Consider the following 23,208-nt stretch of genomic DNA (forward strand, 5'->3'; position numbering starts at 1 on the left):
TTCTCATTGTGCTCCTCTAGAGGATTACTGGTATTTGGTGGGGATATGTTATTTTGGTTTTTCATGTTATTATTTTTTCTCTGTGATTTTGACATGTGAATTTCTTTTGTAGTTTCTGTCTCTTGTGTGATACTCGGGCCTTCAAGTTTAGTTCTGCTTCTTTTTTTTCAACTTTATGTGTCTTTGTGGTTTACTTTTTGGGTATGAAGAGCTGGTTCGTCTAAGCTTCTGGTTCTCTCTTTTGATTTTATTTTGTCGTGGCTGGATTGATTTTGTTTTCAGGAGTTCCACGGTGGCCCAATTCCAATGTGGATCAGAAGTTTTCAGACTTTCTCCTTAGGTCTGGAATCTTCTAAGAATGATTTTGGTCTCAGGAACTTGGGTGTTGGACTGACCTGAGACCCTGACAGTGGGGGTGCCACACAGGGATGCAAAGGCAGATGTGGTGGGAAGAAACCCCAAGATTTTCCAGGGAGTGGATTGAGTAGCTGGGTTGTACTGGATGCAAAGGATCAGGGAGAGGAAAGGTAAGCCTTGGAGCCCCAGAAATAGATTGTCGGTGAGGAAGCAGTACTGGTTCCCCCTGTGTCTGGGGCCCCAAGTCTAGGGATGGCGCAGGTCCCAAACTAGGAGTAGCGAACAGCGGGGGAGATGGAAGGTGAATGTGGCTTGGGGAGTCAAGGCACGGAGGGCTGCACTATAGACTTACCCATGAGGCCTGAGGATAGGAGTGCAGGCTGGGAGAGTTAGCCGGTGGTGCAGGTCCAGGGACCCAGAGAGAGGTGAGGGCGGGGCCAGGACCAGAAGCGCTGCTCCTGGGGCCCAAGAAAGGCACTCAGTTAGTCTGGGTGAGAAGGATCAGGAAGCAGTATTGGTTCCCCAGGTGTCTGGGGCCCCAAGACTAGGAGTGGCGCAGGTCCCAAACTGGGAGTAGCGAACAGCAGGGGAGATGGAAGGGTGAATGTGGCTTGGGGAGTCTAGGCACAGAGGGCTGAGCTATAGACTTTCCCCAAGAGGCCTGAGGATAGGAGAGGGTATCTGGTTTTTATACTTATACTTAATAACATGTTCCAGATACTATTTTATATGTTAAAAGTGTCTCTCATGTTATATTTTGATTTTATTATTGAGCTTGACTACACAGTATTTCTTATTTTAATATATTAAATATTGACATTTTTTAAACAAGATGGCTACCTTTTGCATCTTGCCTAACAAATCCTAACACAACAAAAGAATATCAAGTTATTCTCTTATTGACTGGATAGTGTTTTCAGAATTTTGAATTTAAATGCTTTTAGATATACCTATATGCTCTGGTTCACAGACTCCTCTGGGCTTTATTCTCTCGTACTTTGATAATTTTACCCATTTTACCTTAAGTACATGAAGCTGTACTCTCTCTACTACCCCAAAAATAAAGTTATATAAAATGAATTTCTCAGATATTTCATTAGTCTGAATTAAATTACTGTTCTAGGTATACAAACATAATCTATGTATTTGAGGAAATGAAGCTTTGATAGAATTTGAGGGGGACTGACAGATTTTATTAAGAATTATTTAGGTTTGTAAACAGACACTCCAATTCATAGAGGTGGATGATTTTGCCTTTAACAAGCTTTTAAGGCACTCTTGTGCTATATCTTTACACTTCAAACTAATTAACGGTAACCCTATTGTATCTGAGCCTAGATGCTGGACTGGAGATTGGCAGGTGCACATTTCATCCTTGCTGTGATTGTGATGCTGTGGAGCTCAGGAAAAGTGCTCTCCATGGATTTAGCAACAGAGGTAATGGAAACCAGCATATGAGGTGATACCTGGGGGGCTAGGGAAATGGCTCAGTCAAGAAGGTGCTTGCCAAGTGGAGAAGAGGATGGACATGCAGATCTCTATATGCAAGCCAGTTGCAGCACATTAGGAAGGTGAAGACAGGAGAATCCTAGGTTGGTCAGCCAATCTACCCTGATCAGGGAGGGAGCTCCAGCTTCAGCCAGAGCTCCTGTCTTGAAGAATAAGGTATAAAATGACTGAGGAAGATGCTTGGTATCAACCTCTGGCCTCTATATGCATGCATGCATGTACATACGCACACACTTCCTCACACAAAGTAAAACATGTGTAAACATACAAGAAAAGACTGCATTTTGTAAGCATAAACCCTTTCAACTACAGTCAGTAAGAGCTACACCTTGGGCTGGAGAGATGGCCCAGCAATTAAGAGTAGTGATTGCTCCTGCACAGGACCTGGGTATGGTTCCCAGCACCCACATGGTGACTAATAACCATCCATGACTCCAGTTCCAGGGGATCCAATGCCCTCTTCTGGCCTCCACAAGCATTGCATGCAGAGGTTCACTTGCACACAAAACATTCGTATATATGAAATAAAAATAAATATATTTTTGAAAAAGGAGCCACAACTGAAAGTAAAATGCCTTCATAACATAAAATCAATAAAACAAATATTTTCTATTTGTATTGCAAATGACATTCAGGGTTGAAAACTTTTTTATTTTTTAAAGTTTTTTGTTTTGAGAATTCCATACATGAATATTGTGTTTGAACTCTTTCATCCATCCCAATCCCCCACCAACAAACTCTCAACTCTTCCCATGTCCCCCACAGCCCCACTCCTTTTCTTACCCTTTGATTATTAGTGTTACATACATGTACACACACACACACACACACACACACACATATATGACACACTGAGTTTCTTTAGTGGTCTTTGTACCTGTGTTCAGGGCTGACCAGTTGGGGTTAGATAACCTCTCAGGGAGTGAGTCCATGGAGAAAACTGAACCTCCCTCCCTCAGCATCCACTGATTGTAGTTCTTCAACTTAGATGAGAGCTCCTGAAATTTCCCCCGTCCTCATTGGCATGTCACCTGATTCTGTTGTTACGCAGATTCTGTTGGGCTATCAGACTGTGGAGATTTCATAGGTGTAGCTTTCCCATCATATCTGGAATGCATTAACTAGCACCAGGAATCTTGTCCCTCTGGCTCTTACAATCTTTCTGTCTCCTCTTCCATGAAGTGTCCTGAGCTTTAAGTGTAGAGGCTGCATTGTAGATGCATTACTTAGGGATGAAAAATAAAAACAAACTAGGGGGAAGAGGGGAAGAAGCAGTTTGAGAGAGGAGGATAGTAGAAGACAGACATTATCACAGGATAAAAGGGGAAAATGGGGGATACTTTAACTGGGGAGGGAGGGAGGAGGGCTATACAGGGGAGAGAGGAAAGAAGGACAAATATTTAGATGATATGAATAACCAAAGGGAAATATATTATTTCAAAAGCCTACTGAAAAATAGACATACAATATACATGTGAGTGTATGTACAGCTGAAGACTATATAACAAAAATCAGTACCAGGCAAGGAAATCCCCCTTTGAGTTGTTGGTCAGCATAGTCCAAGATACTCCCAAAATAATATAGGTTATTGACATTGCCCTCGGTTGCCTCCCAGAACTTGAAGGTAAGACAAAGACAGGACATACTGCAGACACGGGACTTGGAGTATTTGAGCTGGAACACCCCTGGTAACCTGCTTCTAAAGCCTAGCTCTCATAGCATTAGAACATGCTATGCAAGCTGCCAAGGGAGAAAACCATTTAACTGTTCTATCCAGATATAAAACTTACAAACCACAACTATGACTGACCCAGAAAATGATCTATATTGGTGCAATAGTAGCACTTTTATCTTGAGGGTAATCAACAGCTGTCTAAATGAACTTAAGGCCTGCTCAATAGGAAGGAATCCATGCATCTTACTGCAAACATAGTCAAGTATAAATGTTTGGAAAGGTCATAGACCCTAGAAAAGAACCTACTGCTGTCACTTTCCTAGACCAACAAAATTTATTATTATAGTCTAAATATGTATCCTTATATGTAGAGATAAGAGTACCTCCCACCATTCATTAAAGAAGCTTCTTTTTGCAACAAATGGAGACTATTACAAAGTTACACAACTGATCAAAATGAAGAGAATAAAGTGACTGTGAGATGCCCAGCCCTAAGGTTGCATATTTTAAAAAACAAACAGTAACAATTATTGATCTCAGAGAATTCTAAGTGTGTTACTTACATAGTTATTAGAAGAAACTTACAATAATAAGATTCATATTTCCCAAAAAATCCTAAAGTATAATTTATTGTCACTTCAACCATACTTTAATTATACCATTGCCTTAAGATGAGGTGCTACTTTGTAAAAATTTTTTTGAGATAGTTCTCCCTGTAGCCACAGCTGGCCTGGAACTTGCTATGGAGACCAAAGTGGCCTCCATCTCACAGAGATCTAGCCACCTCTGCCTCCCGAGTGCTGGAATTAAAGACATGTGCCACCATGCCCAGCTTATTTTGTAAAATTTGAGGTTGTTTGCATGCCAAATTTAATGCAGTTTTGGCCAACCCTTTTATTGCAATACTTATATTTTCTTGACACCATGAATGAAGAACAAAGAAAAAGAGCTACAAGGACATCTCCCACACAGGAAAGACAACCCACTTGGCTTATTTGGTCTTCTTGGGAACATATAGTCTCTTCATCCTTTGAATTATGTAAAATAAGAGTTCAAAATACAGTTTAATAAAATACCAAATTTTGATTAGGTTCTATGATTTTCCCCTGAGGATTAAAATATTTTTGAAAGAAAACAAACTGTTTCTTGTGGGGAATAGTTGGAAGAATAAGAACATTTTTGGAGTATATTTTTATTCCCATTTGGTTGACTGTGGAGCTTTTGTTCTCCTAAGAAGAAGCTCCAGGGGCTTAGCAGGATTTGCCAAACCTTGGGCTCATTCAGCAGCAAGCAGTGGTAGCAGACAGCCAGGGTGGTAGTGGGTGATGCCCTCTAGTGTTACAACTCTCCTGCAGGGCCTTGAGTGCAAGGACTTCTGCCCTAGGGTGGCAGGTGCTAGAGATCTGGTACAACCTTAGGAAGGTGGGATTACCTAGCCCATGACAGCAGCTAATGTTACAACTAGTCGGAGAATGTTTGGGATCCTTGGCCCTTAAGGCCGGGTGGTTGTCTCTGGGATGATTCCTGTGTCTACTGTTCCCCATCTTGGACTGTTTACAGTCAGCTGTCCTTCGACCTGGGCTCTCTGCTTCCTCACATTCTCTACTCTTGCTATTTCTTTTCTTCTGCCTTGGCCTCTTCCTAGTGGAGAACTTCTCAACTGCCTGTTTTTGCTGTGGCTGTTGTCACAGCTGCCAGTGCTGAGCAGGCAGCTACTGTGGCCATTTGCTTCTGCTGAACTGTCTCTTCTACCACTTTGCTGCCAGCTCCTGTTTCTGCTGTTGTCAAGACCACCAACTGCTTCTGTAGCTCTGCCCTGCCTATGATGAATAGCCTAAGAAGTTATGAGAAGCACGACACAAGTTTGGCATGGGGTTTACTGTTTCAGTGAGAGGGGAGGGGACGCACAGAGGATGGATGTCTCTCAGTCAGCTTACAAAGTGGGCTCAGTGAGTTGTACAGTCAGAAATATATACCAATTACAGCAAACCTTCATGTAAATGAAACTTTATATGTATACCAATCATGGCATTTTGCCTTTGCTCCAGTCACAATAAATCTTCTACTAGGCCCCCAAAGAAGTGCTTCGACTATGGCCTGAATGGAAATCATTGCAGGGGAAGTCTACCCAGCCTATATAAAATAATCATGACTGGAACACACCCTCAGAAGCAACAGCTGTGTCTCAGTGTGGGGTTGGCCACCGTTCCACGAGGACAAAGGGAGCAGAAGCGACGAACGGGGTCAGGATGGCCAGTGAGCACTGATGGAAGAAAGCCCTTCCGGGGAGGCAGGATCAGTGATACAAACAGCTCCAGACTCAGTGAGACAGCTCCAGATTCAGTGAAACAGCTCCATTTATTCAGTGGGGATTAGGGAAAGTATAGTGTGGGGGCAGTAGCCAATGCTTCAGCTGATTGGTGCTCATAGTATGCTTTATTTACATGTGACAGTAGGCTCCCATCATCTGACTAATTATCATATAGTAAAAACCTGGGGGTAGTTTTTACTCCAGGTAACTATGCCAAAGGTCATGTTCCAAATAAGGTCAAGCACTTTCCAGGTAAGTCAGGCAGAGAGCAGGAGGCCCCCTCCTGAGAAGGGGAGTCCTTCCATATAGTGCCAAGCCCCTTGGAGCTATCCGACATGGAGGACTACAACCCTAGCAGCAGGGTTCCCCAACATCTCAGCATCAAGCAGCTTTGATAGTCATGCAGCTTCCTCAAAGCCCCTGTGCAATGTCCAAATCGGCCAAGAGCCAGCATAAGAGCAATCTCTCTGGTCATTTGACTGATAATCTTTTGCTCAAGGCAGCCAAGGAAAAGTCTAACAGCCATCATCACTTAAGGAACCAAACCACCCATCCACAACATACTTGATCATTTATAGGAAAATAAACATCAGAAAGAACACCCACAATAAGAACTTATTAACATTAATATTGACTAAATGTTAACTGTGCTTTAACACTGTTCAACACTGACCTAGCACCCCACAGTGAAATGGGGCCCACGAACCTGTCTCACTTTGGTCAATAATGAAAGGTTGTTTCCTTTGGAAGTTATTTCTTCCACTGTTTTGAGTTTCTCTCTGAAAAATTCTTCCTTTTCCGGTTTCCATGTTGTGAACAAACATGTAGAAGAAAGGAGAAATCCTAGAGCTCGTTTCCTTCTTGAGAATGGTCTCAGGCACTTAGAAAAACAAAGTGTTCCCTACAACGGGATAGTGCAGGGCCATTAACAGGAACGGTGAGCTCGGCAGGGAAAAGAGACTTGCCAAATTGTGCAGCCATCCGTGGAAGACCTAGATGAAGTACAAAGAAAGACCACAGGCAGCAGATAAACAATGTTTACCTGTGACAGTAGAGCTGCTGGGAAAGCTCTCCACATTGCTCATGCTTGTGAATACTTGTTGACAATTGTGTGGAAGGAGACAGTTAAGTTCCCGTTGCACACAGAGAGAATTTTGTTCATCTGTGTATCCCTTCACTCTAAGTCCAAAGGCCTAGAACATAGTGGAGTTTCAGTGAGTCGTATTGCTATATAATGCATGAACTATAAAAATAAAATAGCATGACATTTGGAGTTTTGCTTTTAAAATCCATTCAATATGTATCAGAAATTTATACAGTAATATGAGCAAAATACCGGGCTAGGAACTGAATAGAACAAATAAAACTCAGACAGCATAGGTTTCAAGTCACACTGTAATCAGGAATATAAATCTATTATAACATCTTTTATAAGGTAAAATGATGAAAGACATAAAGTGCCAAGGTCACGATAAGGAAAACGCTAAATCCGAAAAAATAATCAGCAAATATGCTAGATTTTAAAAACAAACCTGGGGCTTTTGTTCTGTTACTATTCCTGGGATATGTTCCACTTCTGTGTGGTTCAGACCCCAAAAGTCTAGTTTTCTCTCTAAAACATGACTCCATGAGACATTATAAAATGTGCAATTGGCACATCATTTAATATAATGGTAGAAAATGACTAACGAATGGGCCTCCCTTCCCTGCCCTTTAGGCCTTTGATTCTGGAGTGACAGGTGTGCAACCACCACCCACAGTCAGGGAAGAGAAATCAACCACTGACCTCGCAGCCAAGCTCTTGCTTCTTGATGAGTTGGTGTCCTTGGAGAATGATGTGTCTGAGACCAAGAAGAAGAGGAGCTTCTCTGGCTTTGGCTCTCCTCTAGACAGACTCTCAGCGGGCACGGTAGAACACAGAGGAAAACAGAGGTAAGTGGGCAAGGAACATGTTGCTGTGGTTCTTTCATGCTAGATTCTGCAACAGCAGATTTCACATTAGGAATACAGTGGAAAACTTAAACATTAACAGAAACTGAGACTGTGCTCAGTTACTTGTAGGTAAATGATGATTTAGGAAGCAGCACAATTATTACAGTGTTCTTGAATATCATTGTGTTTCCTAAGATTGAAAGAAATGGTTATTTTAAGATATCATTGCCTGTGGCAGAGGAGAGTTATGTGTGATAGGACAGTCCAAACACTTGAGCATTGTATTTAAACATAATAGCCAGAGTCTTGTCTTTATTTTACCTTTAATATGGAGCTTTATAAATTAATATGAATTAACTCATTCTCCTATATATCAAGTAGTGATGAATGGCCTGGGTTTTGTCAAAACATGTATGCTTAAATCAAATTTCTACACTTTTCTGGCCTTGTGAGTTCTACAAAGAATGTTATTTTCTGTCATGTTTAATTCATTTCTCTATAAAATGGACATAATTACTTATCTATATAAAAATCAAATGACATAATCAAATCTAAATGTGTTGTAAGCTGTTAATAATTATAAAGTAATTAGGATAAATTCCTTAATGTTCTCCCTTAGTTATTGACTAAAGAATCATTGAGTGACTCTCAGTACTGTAAAACGGTGATTCCACACTTCATTTTTCTGTCCCCTTAATTTCTGTTTCTCTTGCTGTATATTTCATATTGGCAATGGCATGATCGTCCCCACTTACCATGTCTTGGGAATTGAGTAAGATTCCTTTTGCTTACCCTGACCTTCTCTGTTCTCACTGAATTCTCGAAGTCCTATTTTTATATTATAAATGCGTCTTCCTCACTGAGGTTTCTCTAATTCTGTCTTAAATTGTTCTTCACTTTGGCTCGTTCTCTGGTCTTTCCTTGTATCTATCTCTGCACCAACCTCACCCGTTTCCTACCGGTGCACCCTCTCTTCTCCTGTGAGGAAGATCTTCTACACAGAAAACTTTGCTGTGAAATAGTACTCGTTATTGTCAGTGAAATAAACCCTTATGAAATCCTATAAAACAGAACTGGCACCTTATCATTTCTTGACCATTTGTGTATCCTTATGAGGAATGGCTTGGTTGACTCACCCAGGACTTGCCATTGTGGTTGCTGATTCTGTGACTTGTCTGTGATAATGTGGTTATAGAAACCAGTTTTCCTCTGTACTGAAAGATTTTCAAAGCTATACTCAAAATGAAGTCATTTGCTACAGAAATTTTTCTAAACTATGCTCAGAAAACAGTCTCATACTAGTTTTGAAATTTAGGCTCCAATATGGACAAAAACAATTTAGCTCCACTTTTATAGTCTAGATATGGTGGGAAAGAGAAGGGAAATAAGGACAGTTACTGTTTCATAAAAAATCAAATACTAATAAACAAAAATATAATGAATTTGGTACAAAATAATAAGACCTGGGGTTAAAGAGTAACTTACAAAGGCCAAGGGGTCCTGGGAGATGGCTCTGTAGGTGAAAACACTTGTTATGGAAGCCCAATGACCTGAATTCAAACTCCAGAATCCGTAGTGAAAGGAGAGAACCAACTCTACAAAGTTGTTCTCTAACCAGTGATGTGCCCGGGCATGTGAACACCCCCGCCAAACACACACACACACACACACACACACACACACACACACACACACACACACATAACAGAAGCAAAATTATAACAACATAAAAATTTGAAAAGAGAAGGCTCATTCAGAAAATCCAAGGATATGTAGACTTTTAGAGGTAAAACTCTGTGTTTTATAATAAATATTTGCTTTCTCCTGGATCTCAGGAAGGTCAACCAAATAATATAAAAATAAATATGCAGGGGCTGGAGAGATGGCTCAGCGGTTAAGAACACTGACTGTTCTTGCAGAAGACCCAGGTTCAAACCCCTACACCCGCATGACATCTAACAACTGTCCTTAACTCCAGTTCCAAGGGATCTGACAGCCCTTTCTGTCCTTCGCGAGTGTTGCACAACACGGGTGCACTTACTTACATGCAGGCATAACACTCATATACATAAAATAAAAATTAAAAAAAATACAAATGTCATACCTAAATTCACATATATCAATTTGTAGTTTCATAAATAGACAACAAATACAAACATATTACATAATCATGAATAAAATACAGATAGACGGGGCTGGAGAGATGGCTCAGTGGTTAAGAGCACTGACTGCTCTTGCAGAGGACCAGGCTCAATTCCCAGCACCCACATGTGAGCTACGAACCATCCTTAACTCCAGTTCCAGGGGAAGCTGAAGCCCTCTTCTGACCGCCACAGAATTGCATGACATGGGTACACTCACATACATGCATGCAATACACTCATACGCATAAAATAAAAATAATAAATAAATAGATATTTTAAAAATACAGATAGACACTTCTATACTGCACACTAAAGCTTCCTCGTGGCAGTTTCTTTAGGCGGTATAATAAAAATCAATGCACCTAACAGCATTGCAAGAAATAAAGAAAAATCAGCAGGCATTTCATATCCATATGAACAGATTTTCACACATCAAGTATATAAAACTACTATAAACATACACAAATGTAAAAAATATTTCTCCCATGAACACATCCTAAGGCGACTTGCTTGGCCAACCAGAGGAACCACAAAGTAGCATAAGAATTAGCCATAAGAATTACATTTTTATCATTCTATTTTTTTCTTGGTTTTTCTCACAAGATTATAATACATGTATAATAAAAATAAAAATAATATTTAGTTGAAAGTTTGTGAAACGTGCTGATAAGATGGCTCAGCAGGTAAAAGTCACCTGCCATACAAGTCTAACAACCCATCTTCTATCCAGAGAATCCACAGTGGGAGAGATGTAACTCCTGCAAGTTACCCTCTGATCGCCACACTTATGCTTTGGCAAGCACCATGACTCAGGCACATCACAAACACAGAAACATACAATAATAATAACAATAAAATAAGTTTTTCTTTTTATTTTATGTATGAGTGTATTGCCTGCATGCGTGCAACTGCACCCATGTCGTGCATTGCCACGTAGGTCAGGAGAGGGCTTTGGATTCCCCTGGAACTGGAGTTAAGAATGGTTCATAGCTGCCATGTGGGTGCTGGGAATCGAACCTGGGTCCTCTGTAAGAGCAGTCAGTGCTCTTAACCACTGAGCCATCTCTCCAATCCTAAAATAAGTTTTAAAGTTTCTGAAACTTTAGTTTTCATTGGCAACTTTCCCAAGTCTTTACTATTTCATAAATTATAGGAAACAAATACTCAACAGTCAATAACTCTTTGCTGTTAACCAGTGTCTGGGATAAATGCATGTATGAATTCAATTAAAGTTCACAATAACTTTTTTTGAGATAGCTCTATTGTCTTCCCCATTTAACTACTTTAAATGCTTATCCAAAAGAACTGGTATTCACAATAATTACTTCACGGCCTCGTATACTGCAAATGAACACACTCTAAATGCCTTCCAGGACATGACAATAGTTCAGGAATAGTTTAACAGGGCAGAGTTTATGTCATTCACATTCTTATTCATAAATTATGAAAATTTAATTTTTAAAATCTTCAAGAATATTTTATTCTATCCCAAATAGATCTTTTATTTGGAAGCAAACAATTTGGCATTACCTTTAACACTAAACTGAAATTATTATTTTAAGGAAGACAGGGATGTACTTCGGACCATAGACAAGGCGCATCTATCAAACTCTCAGGGACAGTGATGAGAGCAGATGATATTGTGAATGAGTTTTATTATTGTATAGCCATTTACTGGGAATAAAATATATTGCAGTAGATGCTTGGGAATGGAGACAAGAAAGAAGAACAGTGCAGATTACAGTTAATGACTTTTGTCCTGAGGAAAGATACAGAATGGCTTAAAGAGAGATAAATTTAAAGTCATATACAACTATTAGCACAAAAATACCATAAGAATAAAATTTAAAACTTTCCTATGAAGTAGACATCAAAATAAAAAAATAAAGTGGAACCACTGCATAATATAAAAATCCTAACCATTACTGCTGAAAAATGATTAAAATCAATCATATCAATAAATATAAATAGAGATCATGTGTTTACAGGGGCTCAGAAGGTAGCACACGGTAGAACAAGACCCCAGCAGGCATGAGACCCTGAGTCATTTCCAAGACTGAAAATAAACTTTGATAAAATATCAGTGTTTGCAAATTGACTGAGGGAGGCAATTCCAATATTTTTGTTTTTAAGAGATATAATTAGAAATAAGAAGATTTAGAACATGAAAAGCCTAAAATGATCAGTGGAAGATATATGTTCAGCATACACAGCACCAGTTTCAGTGTCTACACCAAGAAAAACATGAAAAAACTTTAAAACTATCCTCAGAAATTATACATGGAGAGAAAGCTTAATATTTCTATTCTAAAATTATTGATTAAGTATTATTGGATAAAGTGAGTAAACATTTATTGATAATATAGTTCTGTTTTGCTCGATGCTAAAAATGGCTGAGGTTCACAGAAGGAGAAGAAATGAGATACAGTGTTAAGTGAACCAGTCAAATAAAATTTAAACCGTAGACATCACAAGATTTCAAATGGCCCATATAATATTCATACTGATCTGAATTCATGATGCTGAATAAACACCAGCATAAACTCATGATTCAATTTGAATGTATTGAGAATGCCTCAAAGTAATCATAAGTCATTACTAAGCATCCAGAATGCCCACATTGCCGCCAAGCAATGTCATCTCTCACCTGAAGAAACAAATAAGGGTTAGGACAGAACATTTCCTTAAAATGGCTTGAAGATCTTGGCATACCTGCTGTAGGAGAGCTTGCTGGTACCAAGGCCAGGTCAAAAGACTAAAAACTGCACTGGGCAGGTTCCCACTGGAGAAATATAACAATCTGAGCATCAGTAGGAACAAGAACTATGCCTCATTATGTCTGTTTAAATCCTTGAATCAAGAATGGTATTTTAATGACCATTTGGTCATCTTTAAAGAATGCTCATGTTGGCTCATAGGCTTGAAAACATGTAAATGAAGGGACTATCAAGCCTATCTTTCTTATGTGAACTGTACTACTAAGAGATGTGGAATTTTCTGATTATAACCTGGTAATTAAAACAATAAAGACTTGGTGAGTTAATAAATGAGGTAGAAATTTTTGATAGAATTATTCTGCCTAATTTTTTAAAGGAACAATGCAATAGCTCTGTCTTGGAAATTCTAATGATGTGCTAGATCCAGACAACAAACACTAACTACCACTGCTATCACAGGGGAAGAAATTGGTTATATGCCCCTGGCAATAGACCTTCCTAGTACCTATGAGATAGCATGGCCAGAAAAAAATAAGTTTTGCCTTTAGATCCATCTGCCAATTTTCAACAAATTTGGAAAACAGCAATATTTCAAGGTACTAAGTGATGCAAGAGCAAATCCAGACTGTTGAAAACTTCAAGATAAATTGTCTAGTTTCTCGATGAATAAATAACATGGATTTGAGGTAGAGAAAATGAGAGGAAGGAAAAGGGATGCTAAAGACTAAAGCAGACTTCAGACTTATGCAGTATTCACAATGCTTTCGGGGGAATCCTGATTTAACAACGATCTTGGTTACAGTGGATATACATAAGAGGTGATGTGAACATGAACTGGGTCTAGTTGCTGATGCCAAGTAATTGCTGTTACCTTTCAAGTATGAAAAGGAGAGCTATACTGAGAATGAGATGTGAAGTTAAATATTTAAAGATAAAATTACAGGTTCTCTTGGATGCAGATGAGCTTGTTTCCTGATAAATCCATCATAAGTTGAAAATTATATAAAGTTAAAATATGTTTCATACACTTAACCTACTGAACATAGTGACACAGTACCCTGTAGAATGTGGCCTACCTACTCTGGCTGACTAGAGCTCCAAAGAACTATACAGATTATAAGCCAAGAAAAAGGCCGAAATTCAAAGTCCAAATTCTACTAAATGCCTGCTGCTTGCCTGCCATAGTAAAGTGAAAAAATTGAAAGTTAAAACAATATAAGTCAAAGACCATCCATATTTATCTGAAATTTGTTTCAAACTAGCACAGTAGCAAGCACAAACTGGATCAAACAAGATTCACTTGCTGACTTAAAATTATGCCTATAAGGGAGGTAATTAATGTTACTATACTTTGGCAAGTATCTGAAATATTATATCATGTCTTTTAATTAAACAATGAAACAACCAACAATTTTGACCTTTCAGAAGATGCTAAGGAAATGACTCAGAATAAATAAAAGATATGAAGAACAAAATGAAAAATGGTAGCATATTTATTCTACCAACAATTGTGTTAAGACAAAGGGAAATGTAAACATGAGTATTTGAAGGCATTATTCTTCGTGGAATTTTTTCAAAAATAGTAAAAAATGGTGAATTCTCAAATAGAGCAATAACAACAAATTTTGACAGAAATGGCCAGTGATGTTATTGACAGGTTAAGAAGATTAAAAACATTATTCTTCATGAGAATACATGCTTGTAATCCCGCCATAGGAAGGCTGAAGAAGACTGTGAATTCAAGCAAGGCCCCACAAGAAAAAGGAGAGAAAGAGACCAAAAAGAACATTTTTCTTATTCTGTTAGAAGAAAAATCATGTAAAAGGTCAAGCCCAAAGGAAGTTATTGAGAGGAACCCTGCACAGCAAAGTTTGTATAACCTAGGTCAGCTTCCTGGAGCCAGATTGTGAAGAGACCATTCAATATTGGGTAGAGAAAGAGGATTCTAATGGAAAAACTGATCACCTTGGAAAGTTAAAAATAAACTTTAGCTGTTCCTTTTTCCCATGACTTACCTTCACCTCCAGCTCCTTCTACAAGTTTGACAATGTCAAGAAGACATAAGGCATTTGTTCACACAGTGGCTGAAAAATTGAAGATTTCTTCTAACCTAAAGCCTTAAATTTTTTATATTTTTATTTGGCAAGTTGATATTCTATGCATTCAAATTAAATTTCAAAGGCATTTTATATACAGCTTTTCTGCCTCATTCACTTTTATATAGAAACTCCTGTTCTTAATCTTACAGTAAATATTAAATTTGGTTTTTATATTAGAGAGGCAGAAAACTATGAAAGACAAGTAATAACGACAGCATACAATATCTCTATTGACCTTGAGCTTTAATAAAAAAAAACCTTCAAACTCCTTTTGAAGTGCAATAATACAAACAGTACTCAGCGTTAAAATTTTTATTAACTTCTTTTTAGCTATTTCAGCATCATTTAAATACATGCAATCAAGCCACATGACTGAATGAATTATTTTAGTATATTAAATAACGATATCAAATGTGGTTAAAATTTAAAGCAATTTTACATTGGAAATCTGCACCAAAGCTTATTTGCTGTTTTTTATCATATTATTGAAAAAAAAATCCCTTAACCCTTTTTTGCAATTTTTAGTGAATTTTTGAAATCTTCATACAATATAGTTTGATGGCATTTCCCAAGATAGGAATTATTTTGTTACCTTATGAGTGTATATAAAAACTGATTTGCTTGAAAGTACCACCAACTGATTGCCTTCTCAAATACTCATGCTCTATCTTTTTACTCACAGGCAAAAGGTGACAGACAGTCTGAGATCCATTTTCCACAATTTAGCCCTGAAAATCACTATGGAATCCAAGGGTTATACTATACTGTGCCATGGGTCATTTGGTATCCTGATGAGTTCTATGTTCCTTTGGTTCAAAGTCAATTTCAAATGGCTATTGTTCAAAAAAGCTCAAAGATCGCCAATTATTTAGACATAAAAATTATTTTGTAATAAACCAAAACATATGCTTTATTAACATATAAAATGACAGGATTTAGAGATGGGTCAGAAAATAAGTAGAAGTACTGAACATAAAAACCGCTTCAAAAAGTCAGGCATGGTAGCACACTTTTAATCCCAGCATACCCAAGGTAGAGGCAATGAGATGTAGGCCAGCCTTGTCTACATAATGAGTTCCAGGCCAGCTAGATGGAGACCTTGTCTCAAAAAGACCAAAAGAAGAAGAAGAAGAAGAAGAAGGAGAAGGAGAAGGAGAAGGAGAAGGAGAAGGAGAAGGAGAAGGAGAAGGAGGAGAAGGAGAAGGAGAAGGAGAAGGAGAAGGAGAAGGAGAAGAAGAGGAAGAAGAGGAAGAAGAGGAAGAACAAGAAGAAGAAGGAGGAGGGGGAGGGGGAGGAAGAAGAAGGAGAAAAGAAAAACAAAAACAAACAAAAGAAAAGAAAAAAACACTTCAAAATATCTGCCGTAGTTTGTTTTTCTGTCGCTCCATTCTTTTATATTCATAATTACTATAAGATATTCAGGAAAGAAAAAATGTATCTGTTTTTTGAAATGTCTGCTAATGAGCAACTGTGGAAAAACAAACAAAATAGGCAAACAGAAAACTAAACAGAGCAAGGTCTGTGTCAGATCATACTCGAAGCAAAGACCCTTCTGATTCTTCTGATTTTGTACCAGTTAACGTATTTTCTATCTGAATATGACACTAAATTTATCTTCAGGTGCATAGGCAAATTATTTTGACCATTGGGCAAACTCAGCTATGCTTTGAAGTCTTAAGTATTTTCCTCATTTCAGTTCACTCATACAATATCTGAGGTCAATGAATGTTCTCCCCATTTGTGCAAATAAAGGGAAGCTGCATAATTATGTCCCTAAGAAAATACTACCTGACTGACTAGTGTTATCAATACTGATGGTTGGTCTTGGATTTTTATAAAGAATGTTTTCATGCAACACTGAATATACATTGCAAATAACAATACTACTATATACTTAAATACTTTCATAACTGCTATTAGTATCATCCCATTAATATTCTGATGTCAGCAAAGCAAGTATATTATTGTGTCCATAAAGGTCCTTAAAGAAGTAAATTGGAACCTCTTAAATAGAAACACATTTTTCACAGACTCTTACTGTATAGTCCAGGCTAGCCTAGAACTCACTATGTATACTGGGCTGGCCTCTAACTCAGACTTCTGCCTCTACCTCGAGTACTAGGATTAAGGACATGTACCTAGCTTGAAATAGAAAGTTTGAAGAGGGTTTATATACAAGAAAACTCTTTACAAGTTATAGACAAACAGTGGTTGTACAATAGCCTGGAGTCCTGGCCTAAAGACACAATAAAGGAGAGATTTATGAAAGTCAGAGCAAAGTCGTGAAAAGTCAGGTGTCCAGGAAGAAACATTGTTTTCCATTAAGAGCATAAGTCACTGAAAATGTTTGTAAGGGACTTTGAGGAAGACAGGGAGAATTCTCTGGAAATATCTCACGCTCTCTCTGAAGTCTCTCTAACAAGACCACTTATTATTTAATTCAAAGGAAAGCCAAGGGACACAGGAATTGGTTTTTGGTATTTTTGAGATAGGGTGTCCCTGTAGCCCCAGCTGACCTGGAACTTGCTATGTAGAATAAGCTGGCCTTAATCTCACAGGAATCTGTCTGTCTCTGCTTTCTGAATACTGGGATTAAAGGCATGTACCACCAACCTGGCTATTTTTAATATGACCAAAAAAATTCAGCTTCCTGGAGCTAAAAGTTGAATGAAAAAAGGTAAATAGACAAATTTGGAGAGCAAATGGAAGATACCTAACACAATTATACATAGTCTATAGGTCTGGATCAGTAAACACTTTGCTACAAAACACTGTTCTTATAACCACTTATTTAAAACAGAAGAATTCCTAGTCATAATGAGAAAAAGAAATCTATAACACACGCACATGTATTCAAGCCAAGCTGGGAAAGGCTTTCTTTATCCCACAGCTGAAGCTAAAGGCAGGTGCTATGATTCTGCTGTCACACAAATAAAAATGTTTCTGTTCACTTTTTTTTAAGTCAGTAATTAAAATATCCATTTGCATACCTTAGTCCAAACCCCGAATCTATGAACACTTCACCTGGCTTTGACTCATTCAGGCTGGGAACCTGCAATAGGAAAGCGGTTGTGGTCTGTTACCTTTTCCTCTCTGATTCCCCTCCATTCCTACCTTTTCTCTCCACCAGTCAAAGGAACTGTTACTTCTCCTATCTGGCTTTAGAGTGCTCAAGCCTTCCTAAGCATACAAAGCTGTTCCCTTATCAGGTATGTCTGTGATCACCATCACTTTGCACCCACTGGGATACTTGCCTTCAGTGGTGCTACCCTTCTGGAAGGCAAGGTACACCCTCATCTTCATCCTATGTTCTTGACTTCTCCACTTGTGTCACCACGAGTTTGCTTCACCTGCTGTACCAGACAGAAAGCCCTCAGGAATGTCCCTTTCATAATGAGTCTGAGCCACCTCTAACCACAGGCTCCATATCCTTGACTTTGTTCACTGAGTGAAGCTCTTTCTTCTGCGGTCTCCTCACAGCATCAAGTCCACGGCTCCTTGCCCTTCAGACTGGGCAGGCAGTGTTCCATCAGGCCTGTCAGCATGCTTTCTCTGTGCTTTTCTGGAAAGCCTTCCCCTGTTGGAAAGGTGATGAATAAGGCTTCTGTTCTCCAGTGACTTGATGACAAGAAATTCTTCCTGACCCATTCAACATTAATCAATTTTTGGAGCTAAAAATCAGAAACAGTTATAGCAACATCCTTTCAAATAGTACATAAGTTTTTCACTTCACTTTAGGAAAAGGAAATATTTACCACCTCTTCTGCTTCACTTTTACTCTCCCTTAGGTAAAGGATGAGGTGGAAAGGACAAATACGAAAATAAAGACTGAAAGCATCCTGGTTTGTTGCAATTACTGTCTTTATTATCATTTCATGACACTCGAAGACAGAGGGAGATATTATGATTCTCATTATATTGGTGCATGCTCAGACAGAAAAAAAATGATTTCCCTGTTAATGTTAAGTTATAAATTATACACTGTAATTTAACTGCAAGTCCAATGGCATTCTACTTAAAACTACTTCCTATAAAGGAATTAAGACCCTATGTAAAAAAAAGATTCTTTTCCAAGGCCAGGAATAGTGATTCACTTTGACTATATGTGTTAAGTAAATACTCAGCATTTCCTTACAATAATAGAAGGGTCTGTTTCCTAAGCCAGTCAGCCATCTGGATTAAAGTAGAGAACAGTGGTATGAGGTTGAATCTCCTGGATGTGATTGTCTTTCTTCCTGTCACTTCAAAAGACTAAAATGAACATCCTTGCATTCCACATCCTTCCTGATTCACTGTGAAGCAGAGTGACCTCTGCTAGCAAGGCATCTTATGATCCTTGATAGTTTTTTCAGTTTCTGTTTGGTGATACTCAGAGGAAGTGGTTCAAAATGGGCTCCACTTCAGTTATTAGAACACAGGAAAGCATTCAGAGGGCAATATCTTTTTACAGGCTTCCCTTCTTCATGTTAAAAAGCTTGGCCGTGCAATGGGAAATGTCGTGGAGGGTAACGGTCATGGGCCATCCTTTCCACAGCTTGTTCTTTATTGCAGTCTCCTCTCACACACAGGAACAGTTCTTCAGCCTTCTTCCTTTGCCTAGCTTATAATCAAAGGTTTAAAACTTCCTCTCAAAAGGATATTACTGACTTACTACAGAGGTTTTGCCAGGTATATTATTCACCCTTCTCAAAAGAAAATTCCATGCAAGATTTTTGTGTCTGCCCATTTTCCAGACGTTTTAGAGATTTCATTAGATCCTCAAGTAGTTCACAAGCCAACCCAGTGGGGCGCCACTGTGTCTCAGCCTACAACTCCACAGCATGTTCTAATGAGACATGCCTGGGTTGCTTCAGTTACTTAAATATCACTGTTGTTTTTTTCAGTGCCCATGGTTTCTGTCTTTATTCATACAACCCATTCTTTGGGGATAATACTTTACAAAATAACATGGTGTCGAGCTTAATGCCATCCTCGGAAAGGTAATAGAATCAATTTAACCGGAATTACTACCTTTAAGATAGAATTCTAAAAGTCAGATATCAACTTTCTAATGGAAGCAGCCCTTCCTGTGGTCCTACATTCACCCATGTCCCTACTCCATGAGGAGGTGATGCCTTGTCCAACCCTCTGCTGTCTCTTTCCCTGTGAAGAACAGCTCCTTCCTGACAGCTCATCCAGGAAGGAAGAGCCCACGCCTGGCTCCTCTTCTACTCCTTCCTGTCTTCATGGAATAGTGGTGACTAACCATGTAGTCTGTCAAAACCTGGGGAGGCCTTTGAATGGAGATGGAAGCCATATTCTACATTCAGTTTGGTCAGTAATGAAAAGGAATTTAGTGAATATGTATTGATTATTTGCATCTTATTCTATTATTCAAAAAGATGAATTTCAAGAAAAAAGCTGTGATATATTGGCCACTTAAAATAACATCAACAGTCTAATTAAATGCTGCCCTTCATTCTAATATTCTGTAATACGAATTTAAAAGTCTAGCTGTCCATTATGAATTTAAGCATGATTTGTGGCCATTTCCTTCTCATATTTTTCAGGGCCTTGCTGAGGTCTACTTTATTCTGTCCTCACACATGAGTTATTAAGGTAGTTAGTTACATTTTCGTACTGCCCTAGCCGTTTCTTAATTCTACACTTTAAAATGAAATAATAGCAATCAAGATTGTAGGATTTGGGGGTAACTATTTCTATGTGCTCCCTAAGATTTCCCAGAAACCCCAAACTGAGTATATTCTCTAGTCTCATGAGCCTCGAAGTATTAAACAATCAACTACTATGTAACAAAGTATCCAACACTGAGTAACCCAAGACCTTTTTGTTCTCAAAGAGTTTTTATGCATCAGAAATGAAAACATTGTCTGGGTACTTCTGGCTCGTGGTTTTTCCAAGGTTACCCTGAAGATGCCAGTGAGGACTGCAGTCATCTAAGGCTCCCTGGGGGCTGGAGCATGTGCTTCCAAAAATGGCACCTTCAGATGGCCCGCAATAGGAAGTTCCATTTCTTCACAGGCTGTTGGCAGGAGGTTTTAGTTCTTTGCCATATAAACCTTTTATAAGGCTCTTAGGGTCTGCTGAAGAAATGGCAGCTGGCTCTTCTCCAGAACCGGTGATCAGGAAAGTAAGGCAGAAGGTACAGCAGCTTTCATGATTTACATGGTACCCTATCCGCACTGACTCTGGCTGTGGAAGTCGGCTCTGTACAGCATAAAAGGAGACTTCATAATGGATAGAAGAATTATTGGTACCAGCTGGAGACTCACTGTAACACTTTTGTGAGTTTTACAATGTAGTATAATTCCTTGTTTGCTAACCTGAATCACTAACGTGATTCAGCACCTTCTCTGAGCTATTAACATCTACTCCTTTTGGGGTCGTTCTCAATATTGATGAGTTGTATGTCTTTTGGAAAAAGGCCTAACATGTTATTGTTTCTTTAAATACAGCAGCAAACCCAACTATTGTTTTTAGGGAACATTATTTATACTCTAATTTCAAGTTTCTTTCCTTGAGACTCAAAACCACAGAGTAAGTAAAGGTTTTGCATCCAAAAGTTTGTACACATGAACCAACTTTTACAAATTAAATTGATAGACTGCTAGTCTGCAAATAAGCTTTACAAACCATGTATAGCTAAAGAAATAATAAAATGATCCTCCCCTCAAGATAGGATATAAGCCTCATTCCATTTAACGAGAATAGAATTATCAAAGTACTGAAACATTAGAGTTGGAACAAGAAAAGAATGTTATATGACAGCCTCATTAGTGACCACAGGTATAAACTTCCTACAAAATAACAAAGCAAATCCAATAATATGTTTAAAGCAATAAACCATTATCATGTTGGGTTTGCCATATAAAGGAGGTTTACACTTAAAATTAAGTAAAGAAATAAGTAATACCACAATAAATGAGGAAAACTAGTCAAGAAAATTAACTTCCATTTGCTACTAAAATGGCTACTAAATTAGCCATAAAAGGACTCTTCTGTAACCAAGTAGGGGACCACAGTAAAAACCACTTACCATGCATACCTTAGTTAATATCATTTACAACCGCACAAATCCAACACACTATGGGTCTGTGTAGAGAAAATGACAACAGGTTGTTTGAGGACACCAAAAGTACCTAAATGATTAATCCCCTGGAATAGTGAGACAATTTCATAAAGCCAGTTTTCTTCAAACTGACTTACACCATAGATTTCAGTCAAATTGCAATAAGATTTCCAAGAAACTTGACATGTTGAGTCTATTATTAGGAGAGAAATGACCCATTAAATAAGATGGAAACATATTAATACTTGTTAAAGCAAAATTTAAAATTTTCACAAATTACCAAGGAAAATAAATGGCATAGGTAGCAGATACTTGAATATACATAACTGAGAAAATGCAACATTTATCCCATTCTAAGCTCCGCTGCCAATTAATATTTGAAAGAAGTACAAACTACTAGAAGAAAAAAAGTAGCAAATTTAATCAGCACTTCCAAAAGAAGAGTTCCAAGTGGTGAACAGAGAAATAAAAAGATGGTTGGCTTCATTAGTATTCTGAGGAAGCCAATTACAACCAATACCAGCACATCAGACTGTCAAAACTAAAAAGGCCACATCCCGGGGCCTAGCGTGCACTTGAAATAATTGAAACTGTGGCACATTGCTCACAGGTGCGTAAACAGGTACAAGTTTGGTAAACAATCTGGTACTAAATTATTTGGTACAAAAAAAATGGTACAAATGTGTGAAATAGTTTGATAATATAATTAAACATAATCATAGCTGACAATTGTTTCTGAAAATATACCATCTAGAAATCCCTAAGTAAACTTCAAAGGCATGTTTAAGAAATTTTTCAATTGGACAGTGTATAACAACAAAAATGAAACATCTCAAATTTTCTGCACAGTAGAAATAGGCAAATGTTTTATTTTGTTCAATGATGCATTATCTAGTATTAAAAAGAAAGGAGCTGGAGCTTCACATAGCAACATGAAAACATCTCAAAATATGTTTTTTTCCTGAAATAGAGAATTCATATATGACATCTTTTATTTTTCCAGATTTGGTGAGAAATGATTTATAACAATTCTGCTTAAGAAAAAGACATGGGCCAGCAAGGTGACTCGGAGGGTAGAGCCACCAAGTCTGACGACATGGGATTCACATGTGGAAATAGAGAATCAATACCCAGAAGTTGTCAACCGATCTACACACACACACACACACACACACACACACACACACACACACACACACACTTTTTTAATGTTAAAACTTGAGACTGGAGACGGCTCAGTGGTTAAAAGCACTGACTACTCTTACAGAGGAGGTGGGTTCGGTTCCCAGAACCCACATGGAAGCTAACAGTCATCCATAATTCCAGTTCCAGGGGATCTGACACTTTCTTCTGGCCTCTGTGGGTATCGCATTCACAAGGTACACTTCGATACAT

General features: G+C 38.4%; 1 protein-coding gene across 1 annotated transcript in view; it reads left to right on the forward strand.

Moving 5' to 3' along the window:
* Ostn (osteocrin) overlaps nt 1-23,208 on the forward strand; it is a 56,503-nt gene that overhangs the window by 16,709 nt on the left and 16,586 nt on the right. Inside the window, exons 2-3 of the mRNA XM_008839694.1 lie at nt 1,696-1,794; nt 7,570-7,784. Coding sequence (XP_008837916.1) covers nt 1,696-1,794; nt 7,570-7,784 — 314 coding nt within the window. The remainder of the gene's footprint in view (nt 1-1,695; nt 1,795-7,569; nt 7,785-23,208) is intronic.

This window comes from Nannospalax galili, unplaced genomic scaffold (genome assembly GCF_000622305.1).
Source record: "Nannospalax galili isolate Female #2095 unplaced genomic scaffold, S.galili_v1.0 scaffold559, whole genome shotgun sequence".
NCBI classification, from domain to species: domain Eukaryota; kingdom Metazoa; phylum Chordata; class Mammalia; order Rodentia; family Spalacidae; genus Nannospalax; species Nannospalax galili.